At 44.7% G+C, this 19908-nt stretch overlaps 1 protein-coding gene across 5 annotated transcripts in view; it reads left to right on the top strand.

Annotated features, from left to right (window-relative positions):
• The window catches only part of ADAM11 (ADAM metallopeptidase domain 11), a 789906-nt gene that overhangs the window by 681221 nt on the left and 88777 nt on the right, over nt 1-19908 (top strand). For all 5 annotated transcript variants that reach the window (XM_085646660.1, XM_085646679.1, XM_085646669.1 and 2 more), the window contains 2 exons: nt 2449-2617; nt 3658-3769. In XM_085646660.1, coding sequence (XP_085502786.1) covers nt 2449-2617; nt 3658-3769 — 281 coding nt within the window. The remainder of the gene's footprint in view (nt 1-2448; nt 2618-3657; nt 3770-19908) is intronic.

The raw sequence follows: 19908 nt of genomic DNA, 5'->3' as shown, positions 1-19908 counted from the left end.
TCCCCTCTAATGCAGGACAGATGCCTCTCTGACTCCGGATCTCGCAATAACAGTGCCATGAAGTCGACTTTTGCAGAGACACTGGTAAAGTCCTGAGGCGCCCCTTTGTATTGCCTCACACTGCTGCAGGGGTTTGAGAGGGCTTACGTCATGCTGTGATTAACAGAGCAGGGTCTAGCCAGACCTTGCACTGTTGATTAGGCATGTAACGACCATTCAGCTGGAAATGCTTTATTTTTTTCGGGGCAGGAGCTGCTTCCCTTTGTGTGCCCCATCAACACTAATCGCTGCATTTACATAACAGCGAGGGATCCATGGGTGTGAAAGTAGCCCTGCCCAAAGAGCAATGCATAGCAGGGAACGCTGCAGCACTCCAGAAAGGAGCTCCCCAGACAACTAGCAATGGATCTGGCTGGGGGAAAACGAGATGATGAACATAGAAGGAAGCGGCGGGAGGGATGTAAAAAGGTGAGGTGACAGCTGAAGTTAGGATTGGCACTTTTTTCCCCGTTAAAAGTACCAGATATTTGTTCAGTTGTGAAATCCGGGCTTAAAAATGACGTTTTAACAGAAATGAGTGCAGAGTTCAAAAACTGTTATGTTTATTAACTTTAATTATGGTGTGTAAATATATATATATATATATATACACACACTTTTGCACTTATGAAGTGATTCAATGATTTATGCTTTTATTTACTGTTATAGATCATATGTATCATCATGTCTTGCTCTTAGCCACACCCCTAGCCCCGCCCACTCGACACACCTCTAGCTCATTTTAATGAGTACCTGCACTTATTTTTTCCCATTTAAAGCACTGACCAAAACTGAAGACTTAAATGCTAAAGTAACTTCCCCTCAAAGATGCATGAAACTCCTAAAATATTCAGAGGAATTTACTGTTTCTGGTGGTATGGAGAGTGTCCTCGCCTCATCGTAATGGGTGTTTGCTATCAAGACAAGTAGGTGCTGCACCTAGGGTTATGCATTGATTTTTTATTTCTTCCTTCAATACCTTATTCATGCGTCTCAAAACTTATGACATCTTCTAGAGATTACATTAAATGTCATCGATGTGTTGTGGTTGCTATCAAACTGGTTTCAGAAAATGAGTACGGATTGGAGTTGTATCTAGTATTTTAGGTGCCACAGAGCGATATGTTCATGGAATCGGAGCAAAGTTCCCAGTAGAGATCAGCAGTCTCCCTCCAGGGTCCTGGTGCGTTGGTTTGCTCAACAAGCCTCAGGCATAGGTGTTTCAAGATCTGTTTGACACTAACCAGTTTTCCTTCTGAAAATGTCAAATGTTTTGTCACATTTACAGTGATAAACAGATAAAGCAATCAGTGTTGTCTGTGGAAGTCTAGGATGCAAAATTCCAATCTGAAATTGGAAAGCACATTGTCAGGATTTGAATTTTGCCATCAGAGGTTACCATTATTGGTACAGATGCTTTTCTTTTGACCTCAACTTTTTTTATGTTTACCAAAATTCTCTGAAGTGTAGTTGCCCACATCCTTCTATGGGAAAACACATGTTCCTTAGCTACAGTTTGTTGGTGAAAGCACAATCCGCAGAGAATTGTCACAAGAAGCTTCGAGTTTGCAAAGCTATCCGCAATCTGCAGATTTTAGTCATACTTCGTGCCATCACTGAGTATTCAGACACAGTTACTACAGATGTTTCCATGTTGCTTAGTTTTTCCACTGTGTATATAAGTTCTGTCTTTAGAGCAAATTATTCAGCACTTCTCTGCACACCCGGAACGCTAGCAGGTTAGTTTCATAGACACCCAGGCTTGATAGGAGGGAAAGGATAAAGACAGAGTAAGGAATTGCATGCACACTGACTCCTGTCCTGATAGTCCTTGATGTCCATGACATCATACATCCACTCATACCGTATGTCCTGTTGTAATCCTAAATATGAGAAAGCACAAGTAGAAACTAGGTAGGGACACATGGGTAATGCGCTGGGCTCACAAGCTCTCCCATGAGAATCCATGCAAATGTATTACAAGGGGCTTTATTAAAGGAACTTAAAACGAGATTTTAGAGAAGATTTCTGGTCCTGCCTATGGTGCACATTCAGTTCCCAACGAATTCCGAACAATGCGGTGCAATGGCTAACAATATCGGCATCACCATGAATGTAATGTCTTTTGTTCTGAAAGGCCACTGCAGTGACACTGGTGTTTTTTTTCTCTTCACTGATCAATTTCACTCATTCTTCTCTTTCTTTTCCCACACTGTCTGTCTTGTGCACCATCCTCATTAATCTTGTTTCTCTACTTCTCACCACTTTTCTCATTTGCCTTCTCCGATTCTTTTATGCCACTCCTTCCTTCCCCACCCTATTATCTCCCTTCAACCTATTTTCCCTATTTATTGTTATCCCTACTTCCCTCTCATTTCCTTTTCTTCCTCCTTTTCTTGTTATCTTAAGGGGTGGGCAAGTGATGATGGTGGATGGTTCCAACCTGGGTTATGTGGAAGATGGCACTCCTTGCGGCCCCAACATGATGTGTCTCGACTACAAATGCCTACCCCTGGCAGCCTTTAACTTCAGTTCGTGTCCAGGGAGCTGGGACGGACGCACCTGCTATGGAAATGGGGTGAGTGCTCTTGTGAAGAGGTACCTAGAGGATTGTGAGCGAGTGCGTGGCATGGGAATAAACATGTTGGGGACTTTGTTATTTGGATAAAGAGAGCTTTTGTGTTGGGCATTTGTACAAGGCACCACTTCAGATCTGTATGATGCCTACCATAGGGACACAATTTCAGCCCTGGCCACACCCAATTACTTAATTGAGTAAAGCATAGCTTCAAATTCGGTAATCCCTGTTTTTGCGGTAACAACATTAATTGGCACATTTAAACATCATGATAATGATAAAATGTGCATAAAATTGATTTCTGCTCATTTGACTGTGCCGATTGGGAATATTGCTGTAAAAGTGCTAGTATAATTTTACCATGTCAGTGATGTGGTAAAACTGGATTTGCTGGTTGTAAAACTGTCTTCCATTGGGCTGGGGATAATTACAAGGTTACAAAATTATGAAATGCGAAGTTGCAGATTCACCAAGAGTCATGCCCCTATAAAACCCACAAATATTTAAACTGGGAAGTAAAGCACAGCGTAGATCTGATCAGCAGTATTACATTTCATAATGATTTCTAAGTGATCCTCTGATTATGTTTACTCAACAAACCCAGTGTCTTATTCCTTTGGAGCTTTAGAATTTGAGATTTAGGACGAAAGTTTGTGAATGCCAGTGCATGCCCTCTACAATGAGTAGGCAGTGGTCACGCCCTTTTTCAAAGTCTATTTAGTATGCTGTAAGGTGGCATCCATCTGTATAGGGAGGGGAGAAGGGAGGTACGACTTTACACTTGAATACAGGCGATGGGTGATGAGCAGTCTAAACCTCACATTAGATGCATGGTAAACATCTGGTTTCATCGCAATCATGGCACAGCTGTGTGTTGAGACAAGGGGTGGTGGGAAATTTAAAAATGATGGAAGTGGTAATCTCTGTGATTATGAAACACAGAAAAACACATATTCTTCAACCTGATAATTCTGCCACACCTTCTTCTGATATTGCTGTTCTTCACCCCACTCTTCAACGTTGATTTTTCTCTCCTATAGTTTTGCAGCAACGAAGGAAAATGTATCTGTTATTCTGACTGGACAGGAAAAGACTGCAGTGTGTACGACCCACTTCCAGCCCCGAAACCCAGAGAGGTTGAGAAATACAAGGGTTTGTATCCCCTGTTTTTCTTTCTCAAATTGTGAAGTGTCTCAACCTCCTTTCCGACTGCTTTACAGCCTTGAAATAGTCAGAAATTTACTTCAGTAAAAGACTGGCTTTACTCCCCTTCTAGATTGGGAAAGTGAATGGATCACCCCGACATTTGCTGGGGGTGTAAGAGAAGAGCTCTCTCTATGTATAAAAATGTATTTCCCAATAATAAAAACAAAAGTGTTTGTACAGGGGACTTCATTCCCCTGCACTAGGAGCCCTTAGGAATAATCAAATGACTTTCCCAGAAGTACGCCTTGAAATCTGTGCCTGGCTCAGCTTGCCTGCATATAGTAGTAAATTTGCACCTCCACTCAGATATATATCTACAGGGCAGGTTTGTTGCTTGTTTCGAAGAAAAGGTGCACTGCATTCATGGACATCAAACTGCTTATATGTTCCTTAGCTTGCTCAACTGATCGGTCGGATAGGTCGATAATTCCAATCCAAACAAGACTTGTAAAGCGTGGCTAATCACCCTTGAGGGTATTTAGGGGCTGAGAATTCTTGCGGCGGAGGCTTGGTCGAACAGCAAGGTCTTGAGTCCTTTCATGAATTCCAGCAGCAAGGGTAGGGTTCAGAGGTGAAGAGGGAGGTTGTTCCTGGCCCTGACAGCAAGGTAGAAGGAGCTACCTCCACTGTGGCTTCTACCAATGGGAGTGGTATGGGTGAGGTGAAGGGAGGCAGAGCGCAGGAGTCTGGAAAGTTGGTGGAAGTTTAGGCACTGGATGATGTATGCTGGTCCTATGTTGTGCAGGACTTTGTAAGTGTGGATCAGCATCTTGAAGTGGCATGTCTTCTGAAAGGGGAGACAGTGGCACTTCCTGAGGTGAAGGGTGATGTGGAACCGCGTGGGGAGGTCGAGGATGAGTCTGGCCTCAGAGTTCTGTATGGTCTGGAGGATCTTCAGGAGGAGCGAGATGATTCCTGCGCAGTCCATTGCTATAGTCCAGCCGGGTGGTGACTAGGGCTTGGGTGATGGTACGTCAGGTGTTGACGGGTAGCCATTTGAAGATCTTGTGGAGCTTGCGAAGTTGAAGGAAGCAGGTGGAGGAGACTGCGTTAATCTGAATTTTCATGGTGACCTTGCTGTCCAGGATGATGCCGAGGTTGCGGGCATGATCTGTAGGTATGGGTCCTAGTTCTGAGGGCCACCAGGAGTAGTTCCACGGGGATGTGTTGTTCCTGAAGATCAGTACTTCGTTTTTTCTGTGTAGAGTTTCATGCAGTTGTCTTTCATCCAGTCAGCGATGTTCGTCATACACCTGTGGAAGTTGGCCCTCCTGGTGGAGGGCTCTTCTGACAGAGAGAGAAAATGATGTTTAGTCCGTGGGTTCTGGCGATGTCGGCCAAGGGGTCATGTAGCTGTTGAACAGGGTGTGGCTGAGTGATGAACCTTGAAGAATTCCGCAGATGGTGCTGTGCTTGGAGGTGTAGGGAGGCAGGCGGATTCCCTGGGTTTTTCCGGTGAGGAAGGTGGCAAGCCATCTGAGGGCATCTCCTTGAATTCCAATGTGGTGGATTCTCTTGATAAGGGCGTGGTGGGATACAGTGCCCAAAGCTGCTGAGCGATTGAGGAGAATCAGGGCCACTATTTTCCCTCAGTCCAGGAGGGCTCTAATGTCGTCAGTGGTGGAGATGAGGGTGGTTTCGGTTCTGTGGTTGGCGTGGAATCCACACTAGGAGATGTGCTGAAGCTTGTTGTTCTCCGGGTATTCGGTGAGTTGGCGGTTGATGGCTTTTGTCGAGGACCTTGGCTGGGAAGGGGAGCAGAGATATGGGATGAAAGTTCTTGAGTTTTCTGGGGTGCTGGATGGTCTCTTGAGAAGTTGTTTGACTTCAGCGTGTGTCCATTCATCGGGTAAGGTGGCCGTGGAGATAGATGCGTTGAAGACGGTGGTGAGTTTGTTGCTGGTCAAATTTCTCCCAAGGTTGAAAAGGTGGTGGGGACAGGGGTCCATAGGTGCTCCTAAGTGGATACAATTAATGATGGCGGTGGTGCTTTGAGTGGGGAGCTGATCTCAGGTGGTTAGCAGGTGGTCGTGGTTTGCCTCTGTGGAAGCGATGAGGCTGAGGATTCTGGGGGAGGTAGGCTGTGGGAAAAGATGTCGGAGATTTTGTCATGGAAGAAGTCCGCCAGGGTGTAGTGAAATTCCTTGGAGGTAGCAATGATGTTCTTGGAGGCTGAGGGGTTGGAGAACTCGCTGAAGATTTTGAATAGTTCTTTACTGATGTTGGCGCTGACCTTGATGCAGTTGTCAAGTGCGCTCCTTTTCGTCTTACTCAGGAGTTGGTGGTATTGGTTGGGCAACACTTTGTAGGGCGTTCGGTCTGTGGCATCCCTGCTGGTGCACAGTGGCGGCTCCTCGTGGGAGTGCTGCGGGGCGGGGGGGGGGTAGTAAAGTCCGGCTTATGACCAAACGGAGTTAAGTAAATAAATATATAAAACGATTTACATTGTGCGCACAATGTAAATGCCGATTTGGCGTTGCAGCGCACAATGTAATTTGTTTTATTTATTAATTTCTTTACTTAACTCTGTTCTCGCCGTAAGCCAGAGATTACTACCCCCCACCCTACCCCTCCCCTGCCGCCCCGCATCACTCCATCGAGGTGCCGCCACTTCTGGTACACCATCTTTTCTCCACTTACTTGCAGTTGCATTTTGTTCTTCTTAGTTCCATGGTGTACCAGCTGGCCAGCGTGGAGGGTCACTTTGGATTAGTGGCCTGGTGACTCTGTCGGTGCAATTGGTGAACCAGGCAGAGAAGTTCTTGACAGCCTGTTCTAGTTTGATTGCAGTTTCCAGGCGGGAGGAATTGAGGACATCGGTCCATAGGGTCTCTGCTACTTTTTTCCAGCTTCAGTGAGGGGTCCTGGGCAGTTTGGTGGTGGTGCCGGGGGGCTCTGCAATGGTGAAGTAGATGATGGCATGGTCTGTCCAGATGAGTTTGGTGACATAGCTGTACTTGACTCTATCGCTGGCTGTGAAGATGGGGTCAATTGTGTGACCTGCGATGTGCCTGGGGTGGTGACTAGTTGAGTGAGGCAAAGGTCTTGCTTTCGAGGAGGTTGGTGGCATTGGTGTCATCAGGGTAGCCGAGGTGGGAATTGAGGTTTTTGAGGAAGATGCAGCGCTTGGAGTTGATGGTGAGCAAAGCGTTGAAAACACGAGTCGCGTCACAGAAGCTGGGGTGAGGTCCTGGAGGTCTGTAGGTGAGTGTGCCTCTGATGGTGGTTTGCCGCCTGTGCGGAGTTGGAAGTTGAGGTGCTCTATGATTGGTGTGGTGCTGTCTGTGGTGGTGGTGCAGTGGATTGTTTCCTTGTGGATGATGGTGATCTCGCCTACATGCTTGTTGATGTGGTCTTGATGTGTTATCTTGTATCTATCGGGTGTGGCTAGGGTGATGTTGGGCGCTCATGCGAGGGTGAGCCATGTCTCGTGAGGAAGACGACTTTGGTGGTGGTGTAGGTTTGGGAGGTGGGAGAGCCAGGGTTCCTGGCCCTGGGCACGGTCTAGGCGTGGATGGGCGTATATGAGCTTGCCTTCGGTGCGACCACGGTGTGCCGGCGGGGTGGCCGCACTGCTGCCTCCATTAAGTAGGTCCTGGGAGGAGGTAGGCGCTCTGGGAGGTGTGAAGCGGGTGGGCGGGAGGGAGGGAACGGACGAAATGGCAGGAAAAACGAGCGGCCGAGAGAATACAGAGAGGAGAAAACAAAGAGGTAAACAGCTGTAAGGCTGAGTTAAAATTTACACAAAGGAGGCTATGAATACAGTATTGTGCTACGCAGGAGTAAAAATACATTAATAAGGCTGGCTACAGTTATCAGGCTAAAGATACAAAGTTGCAGCAAAACGGCTATGCAAACATCAGATACCAAGTCGGTATCACAGTGAAACAATGGGGAACATAGGCAGCAGGAGGCAAGCAAGCAACATTCAGCAGGGGATAATTAGTTTGATGGGCCATGCATACATACTTAAGATGGCTTCTGCTTTATAAATATGGTGTTTGTTTGGTATGGATCCCCCAAGCTGCTAAGCTGTGCACAGTGCGTGTCACACCTGGGAGCCTGCAATAAAAGTCTGCCCCTACTTTCTTCATTACAGAGTAATGGATGCCTCAGGTCGCCAGTAATAAAGAAATGAAGTAGCTGCTCAATCTGTAATAAGTGATTATAGTTGAGTTCTGACATGACAATACCTGCTGCTAGAGCCAACAGCCAAGGGGGAAGGCAAGACACGGAGCATAATTAAAGATGCTGTTTAAAAAAACGAAAATGAAACCTGGCCTTTCCTATTTGTACTCTGTTTGTCTAAAAATAAACAGTGATAAGGAGAAAGGAGATAGTTATGGTAACATGTTTATTTTTTTGCTTTGATAGAATCTCTCTGCATGTTGTACACATTCTGAGCTACAGCGTTTTTTAATCTGACTTGTATTAATCTATTGTGATATATTTTTGCAACAAATATCTAACTGCTTTTTTGTATATTTAATATTTCAGTGGAGAGTCTACTTTTATTCTTCATGTTTACAAACATCCTATCCCTTCAACATGAAAGAGGAACACACCAATGATTTAAACGGTTAATGGGAAGAGTGATGGCATTACCATGTATCATAACTGATAAAGTACCTCCTGCCATACATTATACGGATATTGCAAGTCGCCTCGGAGTTCCACGACCTTAAAACGTCACAGAACTCCCTGATCACTTGAAATATGCTAATATGTACGGCAGAGGGTGCTTCCTTCCCATATATTAGGGATACCTTGAATTATTAGGATATATTTTCACCTATGTAATAGTCCATTAGGATGTATTAGGATGTATATAATGATGTGTTGTGCTATTCAAGGGAAGAATGAAAGGAAGCAGATAGCACAGATATCTTGCTCGAGCATTGATGGTTTAGGAGCAGTTTAATCCCCTTAACATCAGTGAATCTGGACCTATTGTTAAAACATAGACTTTAGCTTTTTACATCAATTAATTAATACATTTAAATTTATACTAAATAACACACCCTTACACTAAAACTTCCTCCATCATAGGATCTTCATTTACATTTATGTAAATGTCTCTCATAGTCTATATGCTAGATCATGGAATTATCTTCAAAGGGAAAACTCATTAAAAAAAACAGAACTAAAGGCATGCTTCTTTTCTTTTTTTATACAGCCAGTGGAACTTTAATTTATTTTCTAAATGTTTAATACGTGTGAAAATATTTTAATTTGTATGTCTCAAACTAAATATTAAAAATGGGAGTATATATCAGGTGAAAAACGATAGACCCTAGGGCCTATTCACAAAGAGGTTTTTGTCTGTAAAGATACTTTTATGACCAAACATACCTTACTTACAACTTCCAGGAATTACAATTAGGGATTCCTGGTTGGTGCAAATACATGTACTGGTGCAAATTTCTCTGCCACAAGTGCATAAATTCGCAGCAGTAAATTCCACTCAAGAGGTATGAAGTGGACTTTCCAAGGCATGGCTCGCCTTAGACGTTTGGGAACACCTATAAACATGTCAATTGTGTTGACATTCACAGACTCCTCTCACATGGCTTTCTATTCTGGAAGTGGTCCAGGGCATGAGTAACTCACTTTCCAGGAAGGCATGGGGAACAGATCACCCCCATATTTGTTGGGGGTGTAGGTAAAAAGCTTGCACCAAGCAGAGTAAAAAGTGCGACTTTGTAAAGGGCCTATATTCCTCCTGTGCAGACTTCTGTGTAATATAGAACTGTAAATAATAGGAATAAGAGCCTCTGGGAATAGTCACATTACATTCTCAGCAGTACCCTTCGAAACCTGTGCTTGGCACTGTGCGGAGAAGGAGTCGAATTCCAGAGCACTTGACATGCCTCTCTGCCCTTATGACCTTTTTGTCAAAGGAAATATTTCACTTTTTGAAGGACACATCCAAGGGCATTGTTGCTGAAGAAAATGTTTTTTTTTCTTTCTACTCAGTGACCGATTATGTTTTTAGTTACTGTTAGGTGTCCATCCTGTGAGAATTGAGTCTGAAAAAGACCTCCATGTGTTTTTTGTATTTAGCGTCTGTCTGAATGTCACACAGTGGGCTGTCTGCTTAAATATTAAAACACCCCAAAAACTTCCAGGCCAAGATCTGCCCACAGACTGGTTCTGACATAGTTTCAGGAGTGCAGAAGCAATATCCTTTGAATACCTCCTTTTTAACACCATCAGGTAAGGCGAGGAGCTGGATTGTTGTAGTAGGCTAGAGAAATCTGGCACATCTGCTTTATATGGGCGGATTTCTGTGATTTCTCTTGGTGATATGATAAAACTCTGGCAGTCAATTCAAAGATTCATGAGGCTATCCTTAAGGATAAGAAGAAGGAATTTTATGAAATTATTAACTGGGTCCACTTTAGATCCAAACGGCAAAGAGGTAATCCAAGGAAAGCGCTCTGAAATAAGTCCTGTGGGTATACCTAACCAGGAGAAGGACCACAGGCACCCAAATGAGCGAGCCAAAAACATACATGGTCATTCTCCCTGCCCAAGTGAATCCCGTCTCCCATGTATAGATCTGCCACCAGCTTCCTCTCCGTATGTGGTGGTACTAGCTGGAGTTCCCAGCCTACAGACTGGTCGGTGGAGACACATACAGAATTAAGGAACAAAGTATCATACTGGTTAAATAACAACAGACCCCTTCCACCCTGGGTTCATAGTGAAATTATCCATGTGCGTAGGGTCAGCTGGGTAGGCCAGAGGCAGAAAGACATTCAGGGGGACTGCATTTTGATTATCTTTAGGGACAGACGAACGGTCCCGCATATTCTAGGATGGTCCACTCTGACGATAAGTAATAAAATCCAGACACTACCACTTTGCCATTTCTATCCGCAGGGTACCTTTGAAGAGAGGATGGGCATGATATACAAAAAATGGGAAAAAAGGGCCCACCCAGGGGAGGATAGTGATTCTATACCATGCTTCAACATCCCTGTATGTAATAGATATAGCCCCCTTGATCTGGTAGATTGACAAACTCCCACAAATGGCAATAGGGATTGTGCGGCCGATCCACACGCAATAGTTTACGAGGGCGGTGGCCTCATGGTTAGGAACCAGTGTCCACTGATAGGCAGTAACCTAACCACCGCAAACATTAATATAGGTACTGACAAAGGGAAAAACGAGTTTTCTATACTACCCTACCACCAAGGCAGGGGGATCTGTTTAAAGATAACTCAGCTAAGGTTATACTGGAGGATAGCAGGGGCTGGACTCCACATGCACTTAGGAATACTGGAGCACATGGTGAGGGGAAGGGTAGGACATCAAAGGCCCACTCACTGTGCCTGGGGATACAGCAACCAACTGATCTGATAGTTTCATCCACAGATCTCTGGACAAAGACCCATGATGTTGGCCAGAGGGGTAATAACCCCCCTGGAATCCCATGCACCCCCATAACTAAATTGCAGGAAATGTCCAGAAAAGTAGGGTATAGTCTGAAGATCCTATCTTGGAATCTGGCAGGACTCAAAAATAAATTACCCTGCCCAGACTGGGGAGGCTTCATAGATAACCACGACATCTGCCTCTTTCAGGAGACCTGGACCACGGAGGAATACCACAGGACGGGATTCGCATCGTTCAATATACTGGCCACCTCCGGTGGAAGAGGTAGACCGTCGGGCGGCCTAACTATCTGGCTGGGTACGCATATTGGGGCGCAAGCTGAGTCGACAATTTTGTCAACAAATGATATTCAATGTGTTCTGCTGACATTTCCCACTAAGCTCAAACTAGCTCTCATTAATATATATTCTAGACCTGTAAACTATAGACAGGAATCAGTGATCTTGGATAAACTGGGATGTTTCCTGCCAACTTTAGACCCAGATACGTTGCTGATTGTAGGGGGCGACTTTAACTGTCAGTATGAGCCACTTACTGATCCCAACATAGGTGAGCCCTAAAAAGAAGATCGCCATTGGTCTATACCCGAACCACAAATTACCCCTATAAAAACTTGGACACCGCTGGCCATCCAACTCCATTCATTGACCTTGGCCCACTCCCTTAGGGCCTGTCATGGGAGAACAAAATCTGACCAACCAGCCCAGCATACATTTAACAGTGAAGGTCAATCATCTCTGATCGACTACATTTTAGTAGAAACTAAATCCTGGGACAAGGTTCTTGATTTTCAGGTACTTGAGAGACAGGACAGTGATCACAATGCTCTGGTACTGTCCTTGAACTCAGAGAACATGGGCATTTCCAACCTTTTACCTTCGTCCAGTGAGGGGACCAATCAACTGTTGCTCTCAAACAATAGGCGAAGGGTTAGGTGGTGCCACATAAAACAATCGCCAACAACGTTGGCTAAAGTATATGAGCTGGCGATACCACTAATAGAGGAAATGGAGGAACTAGGCCAGCTGGAGGTCTGTCATGGGACCCAGAAGAGGGCAGCTGAAATTCACGAGCAGCTAGTCGCTAAGCTGATCGGGATAGTCTACCCAACTGCAACACCTAGAGGAGTTAAGTGTAACACCAACTCCTGGTACAATGCCACTTGTCGTAAAGTAAAGCAGGAGCTAATAGCTGCAGTCAAGGCAAAGGACAGAACCCAAATCAAATGTCTCCGGGTAACATATAAAGGTACCCTAAAAAGGGAAAAGAGAAATTGGTTAACCAAGAATTGGGAGGCACTTAGGATTGCCTTGAAGGACAGAGATTTGAAATCTTTTTGGGCCCTAGTAAGTGTGGGAAATAAGGAAGGACAAACGGCCAGGGAGCCCAATATATCACCAGAAGCCTGGGAGAGGCACTTCGGGGCCCTTTACGCCGGGGAAGATTTGGTGGGCCATATTCTTTAAAAAATAGGTGAAAAAATGTGTAAAGAAAGAGAAAGTATCTCACGTGCGCACCACCAGAGGAGCTACTGGTAGGTTCTCACCAGCTTGCCCACGTTTATTTCATCATTGCTAACTTTCTCATGAGAAAAAAGAGTGATGTGTCCAGTGCAAAGAGAAAAACGAACACAACAAATAAATGTGCACCGTGAAAATAAAAGAAAAAATGTACCAACAGAGACGAAGAAGGGGTTAGACTCACAATTACTCTCTTATTTATTTCAATTAGGAGTCTATCCCACTGGTTAAAAACACAGCATGTTGTATACCTTATTAATGACGGCCAACATGTTTCATTGCCAATTTACTTGTGGCAAATTCATCAGGGCTTTTGAGGTCAAAAATCACCTCCCTGGACACACAACAATAAAAAAAGGACTGACGAACACAGAAAGAAACAACAAAAAGTTTGGTTAAATCAACGGGATGTCCACAATTAAATCCTCTATGATATATTTACAAACAATCATGGTAATTTCCATGATTATAACCTAAGATGTTTACCTAGTGGGAGCCATGGGCCCTCATACCAGCTCCCAAACCAGTCACAAGGGTGTGTAAAATGTCTGCTATCACGTCCCTGTCCGACAAAGCACACTCGTTGCTAGTGCCTGCGTCTGTGAAAAAGTAACACAGGTTGATAGATCATAGCCGATCAAATACCCAGTTTCCACAAAGTCATCATGTGTACTACAATCACTAGATACCCCAGCGGTGTTGTTCTAAAAGTTCCACATCCGGACATGTGTAAAACCTCACAGGCTTAGGACAGATGAATAGGCATATATAAACCCATTGCACCAACCCGGCCACTCAGAGGACTTACTACTCGTTCCGCCCACGAGTGAACCCGATGCCAATAGCCTACAAGTATGCCGGCATATTTAAATCCTGTATACACCGCCCCAGATCTTACAACATCAAGCGATTGTAGACACATAGAGTTACCAGCTCGATCATCGTAAAACTCCTCATGCTACCATTCCAGGCTACACGCTTACCGTCTATCTTCACACACGGACGGTAAATCAACCCAGCATCGAGTTACCGCCTCGCCGCGTCCTCTTACAAGCAACCATACTCGCGCATCGCGAGATTATGTCAATGCCGTATCCAATACAACCACTCTGGATATCACGGCGGCCATCTTAGCAATGCTTTTTCATCAAGAATAAATTATGATAATGGACCTGTTTCGTTTAACAATGGTGAACGAAAATGCAGACTTTTTGCCTATATTCACACATAGGCAGCAACTCGGCCGCAATTTACAGCGGCAACTCGTTACATCCCTCAAATGCGCGTACGACACTCGCATCTTAATCATAATCATAAGTGTCACCCACTAATCAGAGCGGGGGAGGCCATCTCGCCACAGTTTACAACTCAAACCCGGGCAAAATGCATACACGCTCTAGTTCGTCTCAACTCCACTCGTGGTTAGAGACTGAGCATCAGTATGTTACATATGCACATACATTTTCCCACACGCATAAAGTCAGCACTCATTCAGTGCAATAACAAAGATCAACATCAATACCCATCATTTGGACCCCTCAAGCTATATCATATAATCGTGTCCACTGATGCAAACCCTTAATTGCACGTTGGTCCATAATAGACAAGGGGTACAACCCCTACCTACTGACCTTATTCCACTCAATTTGGTCATTAAGGCCAACAGTGTCCCCCTTCTCTAAATAGATCCAGCGGGCTTCCTTCACTGCCAGTCTCTTCTCCACATCACCCGCAACACCAAACACCTTCTCTAAGATAACCCATTTCAATGATTTAAAATGATGTGGATGGTCGTGGTAATGTTGTACTAAGCGTGTTGTAAGTTTGCCTGCCCTGATCGTGCTTAGATGTTCTTGTATGCGCACCTTGACCTTTCTGGACGTGAGACCGATGTAATGTAACCCACATGGGCAAGAAAGTCTATATATTACGTTGCATGTATTGCAATTGGTGAATTGACGAAGAAACCAAGTCCTCCCACTACATAATGTAATTTCAGTCGTCTTCTCCGTCAGCTCACACACCGAACAACCACCACAAGGGTGGTGTCCAGGGGGAAGAGTAACATTCCTCTCGTTATGGACCGGTCTCGTGTGGACCAGTCTGTCCTTCAAATTCTGCGTCCTTTTAAACGCAAATCTAGGCTGGGGCATCTGAAAGTCACTTGTAGACAAAAGTGACCAATGCTTTTTCATTATCTGCCTGATTTTGCTGGACAGAGGGTCAAATGTCAAAACCACAGGTAGACTTTCTTTCGACTCCTTCTGGTTACTCTCAAGTAGGGCTTCCCTAGGCGTATTGTGGGCCCTTTTACGTGCTCTAGTTATAATTTTCTTTGGATAAGATCGTTGAGCCAGTTTATCACTCAAAACCTCCGATTGCCGCAGATAATCAGATGTAGAGGAACAGTTCCTACGGTACCTCAGAAATTGGCCCACCGGGAGATTATCCCTCAAAGCCCTGGGATGGAAAGACTGGTAGTGTAATAGGGAATTCTTGTCAGTGGGTTTGTGGTGCACACTGGTGCTAAGTTTGTCATTCACCACACGAATATCAAGATCAAGGTACGTAGCGGTCTCCCTACTTATCTGCCAAGTGAACTTCAAACAGGTATCAAGTGAGTTCAACCAGTCCAAAAATTCACAAAGCAACTGATGCGTCCCGGACCAGATACACAGCACATCGTCTATATATCTCTTCCAGAGGCAGATATGCCTCCGGAAGGGATTAAAGAGCTGGTCCAGATGGAATTCCTCAAATTGACCGACATAGATGCAGGCCAGACTCGGCGCGAAGGTCGCGCCCATAGATGTGCCCGAGGTTTGTAAAAACAGATCATCCTTGTAACAAAAATAATTACGTGTCAGGGCCAGCTCCACACATTGCATGACAAAAGACTGTGGAGTATCGTAAAACCACTCTTGTGCCCCAAGAGCGCGAGCTGCTGCCACCAGCGTCGCGTCTTGGGGTATGCTAGTGTACAAAGACTCAATGTCAATTGTCACAAGAAATTGCTGAGAAGAGTCAAAATCCATATCATTTATAATGTTCAAGACATCAGTCGTATCCTGAACATAAGACAATTGATTAATCACAGATTCCCTCAAAAAGAAATCAGCAAACTGCGAGAGGGGCTCGAGTACAGATGAAATCCCTGATACTATTGGGCGTCCGGGGGGGGTCGCTGGGCCTTGTGAATTTTGGGCAAAACATAAAATGCCGGTACCCTAGGGTTAACATTAACAAGAAAATCGGCCTCCTTGACAGTGATCCACTTCTTTTCACGTGCTTGTGCTACAATAGTTGTAATAATTTGCAGCAATTCAGCCGTGGGATCACGGACCAGTGGCTGGTAATTCCTCCTGTCACTAAGCAACCTCAGAACTTCGGCCTCATAATCACAGGTGTTCATAAGGACCACAGCGCCCCCCTTATCAGCAGATTTAATAGTTAAAGCAGCGTTCTCTTGTAAAGATTTCACTGCGTCCCAATCAGATTTACTCATGTTGTTGAAAGCATTAATCTGATGTGATTCCTCAAGCAGCCTGATCTCGCTCAATACCTTACTTTCAAAGACTGCAACCTCAGGGCCCACTGTAGATAACGGAGGGCAAAATTGAGATGGGCGATGCAAATTAGTAGAAAAGACAGACGAAGAGACAGGTTCCTTATTATCAAAAATTATTTTTATTCTTATCTTCCTCATCACTTCGTGGACTTCAGTTCTACATTTAAAAGAATCATGGGTAGGGGTCGGAACATAACCTAACCCCCGGTTCAAGACCCTCAATTGGCCAGTTGTCAGTTGATAGTCAGAAAGATTTACAACAATGTTGTTTATATTGGGGTCCTGCCTCGACTGCGAGTCTGGTGTGGGGAAAACATCTGCCAATTCTGTGACTGGTTCTGTCTGGCTCTGCCTCGTCCCCTGTGACCTCCCCCTCTGTTGCCTTGCTGGGCCTGGCCTAAAAAAGAACGAATCAAGGACCCAAGTTCTTGATTGGACTGTGGTTGAAGATTGAACCTGAATTTCCCAGGGACTGTCGTTAGGGAGGCTTCTTCCTCCTCACTGGAGGTGTTATCGAAGGTCCAATTATTAGGTGTTCTCCTGGGCTGTTGACGCCCCCCTCTCTGATATCTTGCTGAAGGGATCTGCTCACTACCTAGTTGATAATATTTATCATCAACATAAGGAAATGCCCACTCATGTGTGTATCTCTCCAAGTTCCTTTTAAGTCCCTTAATTTTTTGATTGACCATATAATTTTTATAATCGGTCAAATCATCTTGTATTCTTTGCCCGGGTTTGAGTTGTAAACTGTGGCAAGATGGCCTCCCCCGCTCTGATTAGTGGGTGACACTTATGATTATGATTAAGATGCGAGTGTCGTACGCGCATTTGAGGGATGTAACGAGTTGCCGCTGTAAATTGCGGCCGAGTTGCTGCCTATGTGTGAATATAGGCAAAAAGTCTGCATTTTCCTGCACTATTCTTAAACGAAACAGGTCCATTATCATCATTTTTTTCTTGATGAAAAAGCATTGCTAAGATGGCCGCCGTGATATCCAGAGTGGTTGTATTGGATACGGCATTGACATAATCTCGCGATGCGCGAGTATGGTTGCTTGTAAGAGGACGCGGCGAGGCGGTAACTCGATGCTGGGTTGAGTTACCGCCCGTGTGTGAAGATAGACGGTAAGCGTGTAGCCTGGAATGGTAGCATGAGGAGTTTTACGATGATCGAGCTGGTAACTCTATGTGTCTACAATCGCTTGATGTAAGATCTGGGGCGGTGTATACAGGATTTAAATATGCCGGCATACTTGTAGGCTATTGGCATCGGGTTCACTCGTGGGCGGAACGAGTAGTAAGTCCTCGGAGTGGCCGGGTTGGTGCAATGGGTTTATATATGCCTATTCATCTGTCCTAAGCCTGTGAGGTTTTACACATGTCCGGATGTGGAACTTTTAGAACAACACCGCTGGGGTATCTAGTGATTGTAGTACACATGATGACTTTGTGGAAACAGGGTGTTTGATCAGCTATGATCTATCAACCTGTGTTACTTTTTCACAGACGCAGGCACAAGCAACGAGTGTGCTTTGTCGGACAGGGACGTAATTGCAGACATTTTACACACCCTTGTGACTGGTTTGGGAGCTGGTATGTGGGCCCATGGCTCCCACTAGGTAAACATCTTAGGTTATAATTATGGAAATTACCATGATTGTTTGTAAATATACCATAGAGGATTTAATTGTGGACATCCCGTTGATTTAACCAAACTTTTTGTTGTTTCTTTCTGTGTTCGTCAGTCCTTTTTTATTGTTGTGTGTCCAGGGAGGTGATTTTTGACCTCAATAGCCCTGATGAATTTGCCACAAGTAAATTGGCAATGAAACATGTTGGCCGTCATTAATAAGGTATACAACATGCTGTGTTTTTAGCCAGTGGGATAGACTCCTAATTGAAATAAATAAGAGAGTAATTGTGAGTCTAACCCCTTCTTCGTCTCTGTTGGTCAATTTTTTCTTTTGTTTTCACGGTGCACATTTATTTGTTGTGTTCGTTTTTCTCTTTGCACTGGACACATCACTCTTTTCTCTCATGAGAAAGTTATCAATGATTAAATAAACGTGGGCAAGCTGGTGAGAACCTACCAGTAGCTCCTCTGGTGGTGCGCACGTGAGATACTTTCTCTTTCTTTACACATTTTTTCACCTATTTGTTAAAGAATATGGGTGTGTGTAGAGTGAGTTTAGTTGTTGAATTACTTTGAGGACTGACTTTCCACTTTCTTGTTTCTACCTTTTCTGTCGTTCTGAAATTTTAAGTATTGGTAGCACACTAAATGGGGTTATACCATATGATTTAATGGGTGTTGGAGGTTTTTGATCAACTTGTCTTTCCTCCACCCAGTCCAGATTACACAAAATAATATGTGCTACGCGGTGCCAGTTCTTGTTTGTTTAAGTAAGATTTGGTGGGTGCCAAAACAGCCTTTCTGGATTCCCTGCATGAGTTCCACCCAGAAGGTTTGTGTGACATCACTTTGACCGAAGTTTGGAATGCTAATTACAGACTATCCCCTAACAAAGCCCCCGGCTTAGATAAACTTCCCGGGGAGCTTTTTCGTATGGAACCAAAAATGTGGACTCCTTATTTATGTGCTTTATTCAACGCTATCCTGAGGGGCCTGGCTCCGCTAGATACCTGGTGTGGGGCCGAGATTGTTCCCCTCTTCAAAAAAGGTTGCCCGCTTTTACCGTCTAATTACAGACCCATCAGCCTTATTGATATCTCACAAATCCTGATGGGCAGGGTCCTTCTTGATCGCATCCAAAGCTGGATAGAGGAGGAAGGAATTTTAAGCCCCTACCAAGCCGGCTTCAGATCAAACACCTCAACTGTGGACCAGATATTGAGGTTACAATTGTTGTTTTGGAAAACTGCTAAGATGGAGGGTGGCAGCCTCTATCTCATTTTTGTTGATCTGAAGTCGGCTTTTGATTTGGTTCCTAGGGGGAAATTCTGGGAAGTTTTAAACGACCTAGGATTCCACCCTATCTCCTCAAAGTCCTGGTGATGCTGCATATAGGGACCTACGCGCAAGTAAGAAGTGGGAAACATGGAAAACTATCTGCGCGTTTCCATGTTAAAAAGGGGGTACGCCAGGGATGTGTGCTTGCCCCAACCCTATTTTGTCTTTATATCAATGGGCTCATTGACCATCTCAATAACATCAAGGATAATGATGCCCCGAAATTGGGTTTGGGGAAGATTCCTGCGCTGATGTTTGTGGACGACACTTTGTTGCTGTCCAAAACTCCATCAGGCAGCCAACGCATTCTGGACGGATTCGCCGAGTTTTGCACTAAGCGGGGTTTGGAGATCAACTTAATCAAGACAAAATATATGATCTTCAACCCCCCCAAAATTACTCGGTCAAACCCCTCTCTTGATGGCTCTCCCCTGGAATGGGTGAGGACATTTGACTATCTAGGCATTACCAGACTGAAATTATCACAGACGGTGGGTGGGATAGTGAAATTCCACAGGTCAACCACATATAGGTCAGTGGCCCCCGCAGTAGAAATTTATAAAGCCCAGGCAAGAGGGGCTGCCTTATATGGGGCTGAACTGTGGGGACATACATCTGC

The sequence above is a fragment of the Triturus cristatus genome, chromosome 1_1, assembly GCF_964204655.1.
Source record: "Triturus cristatus chromosome 1_1, aTriCri1.1, whole genome shotgun sequence".
NCBI lineage: Eukaryota > Metazoa > Chordata > Amphibia > Caudata > Salamandridae > Triturus > Triturus cristatus.
This window is presented reverse-complemented; position numbering and strand designations above follow the sequence as displayed.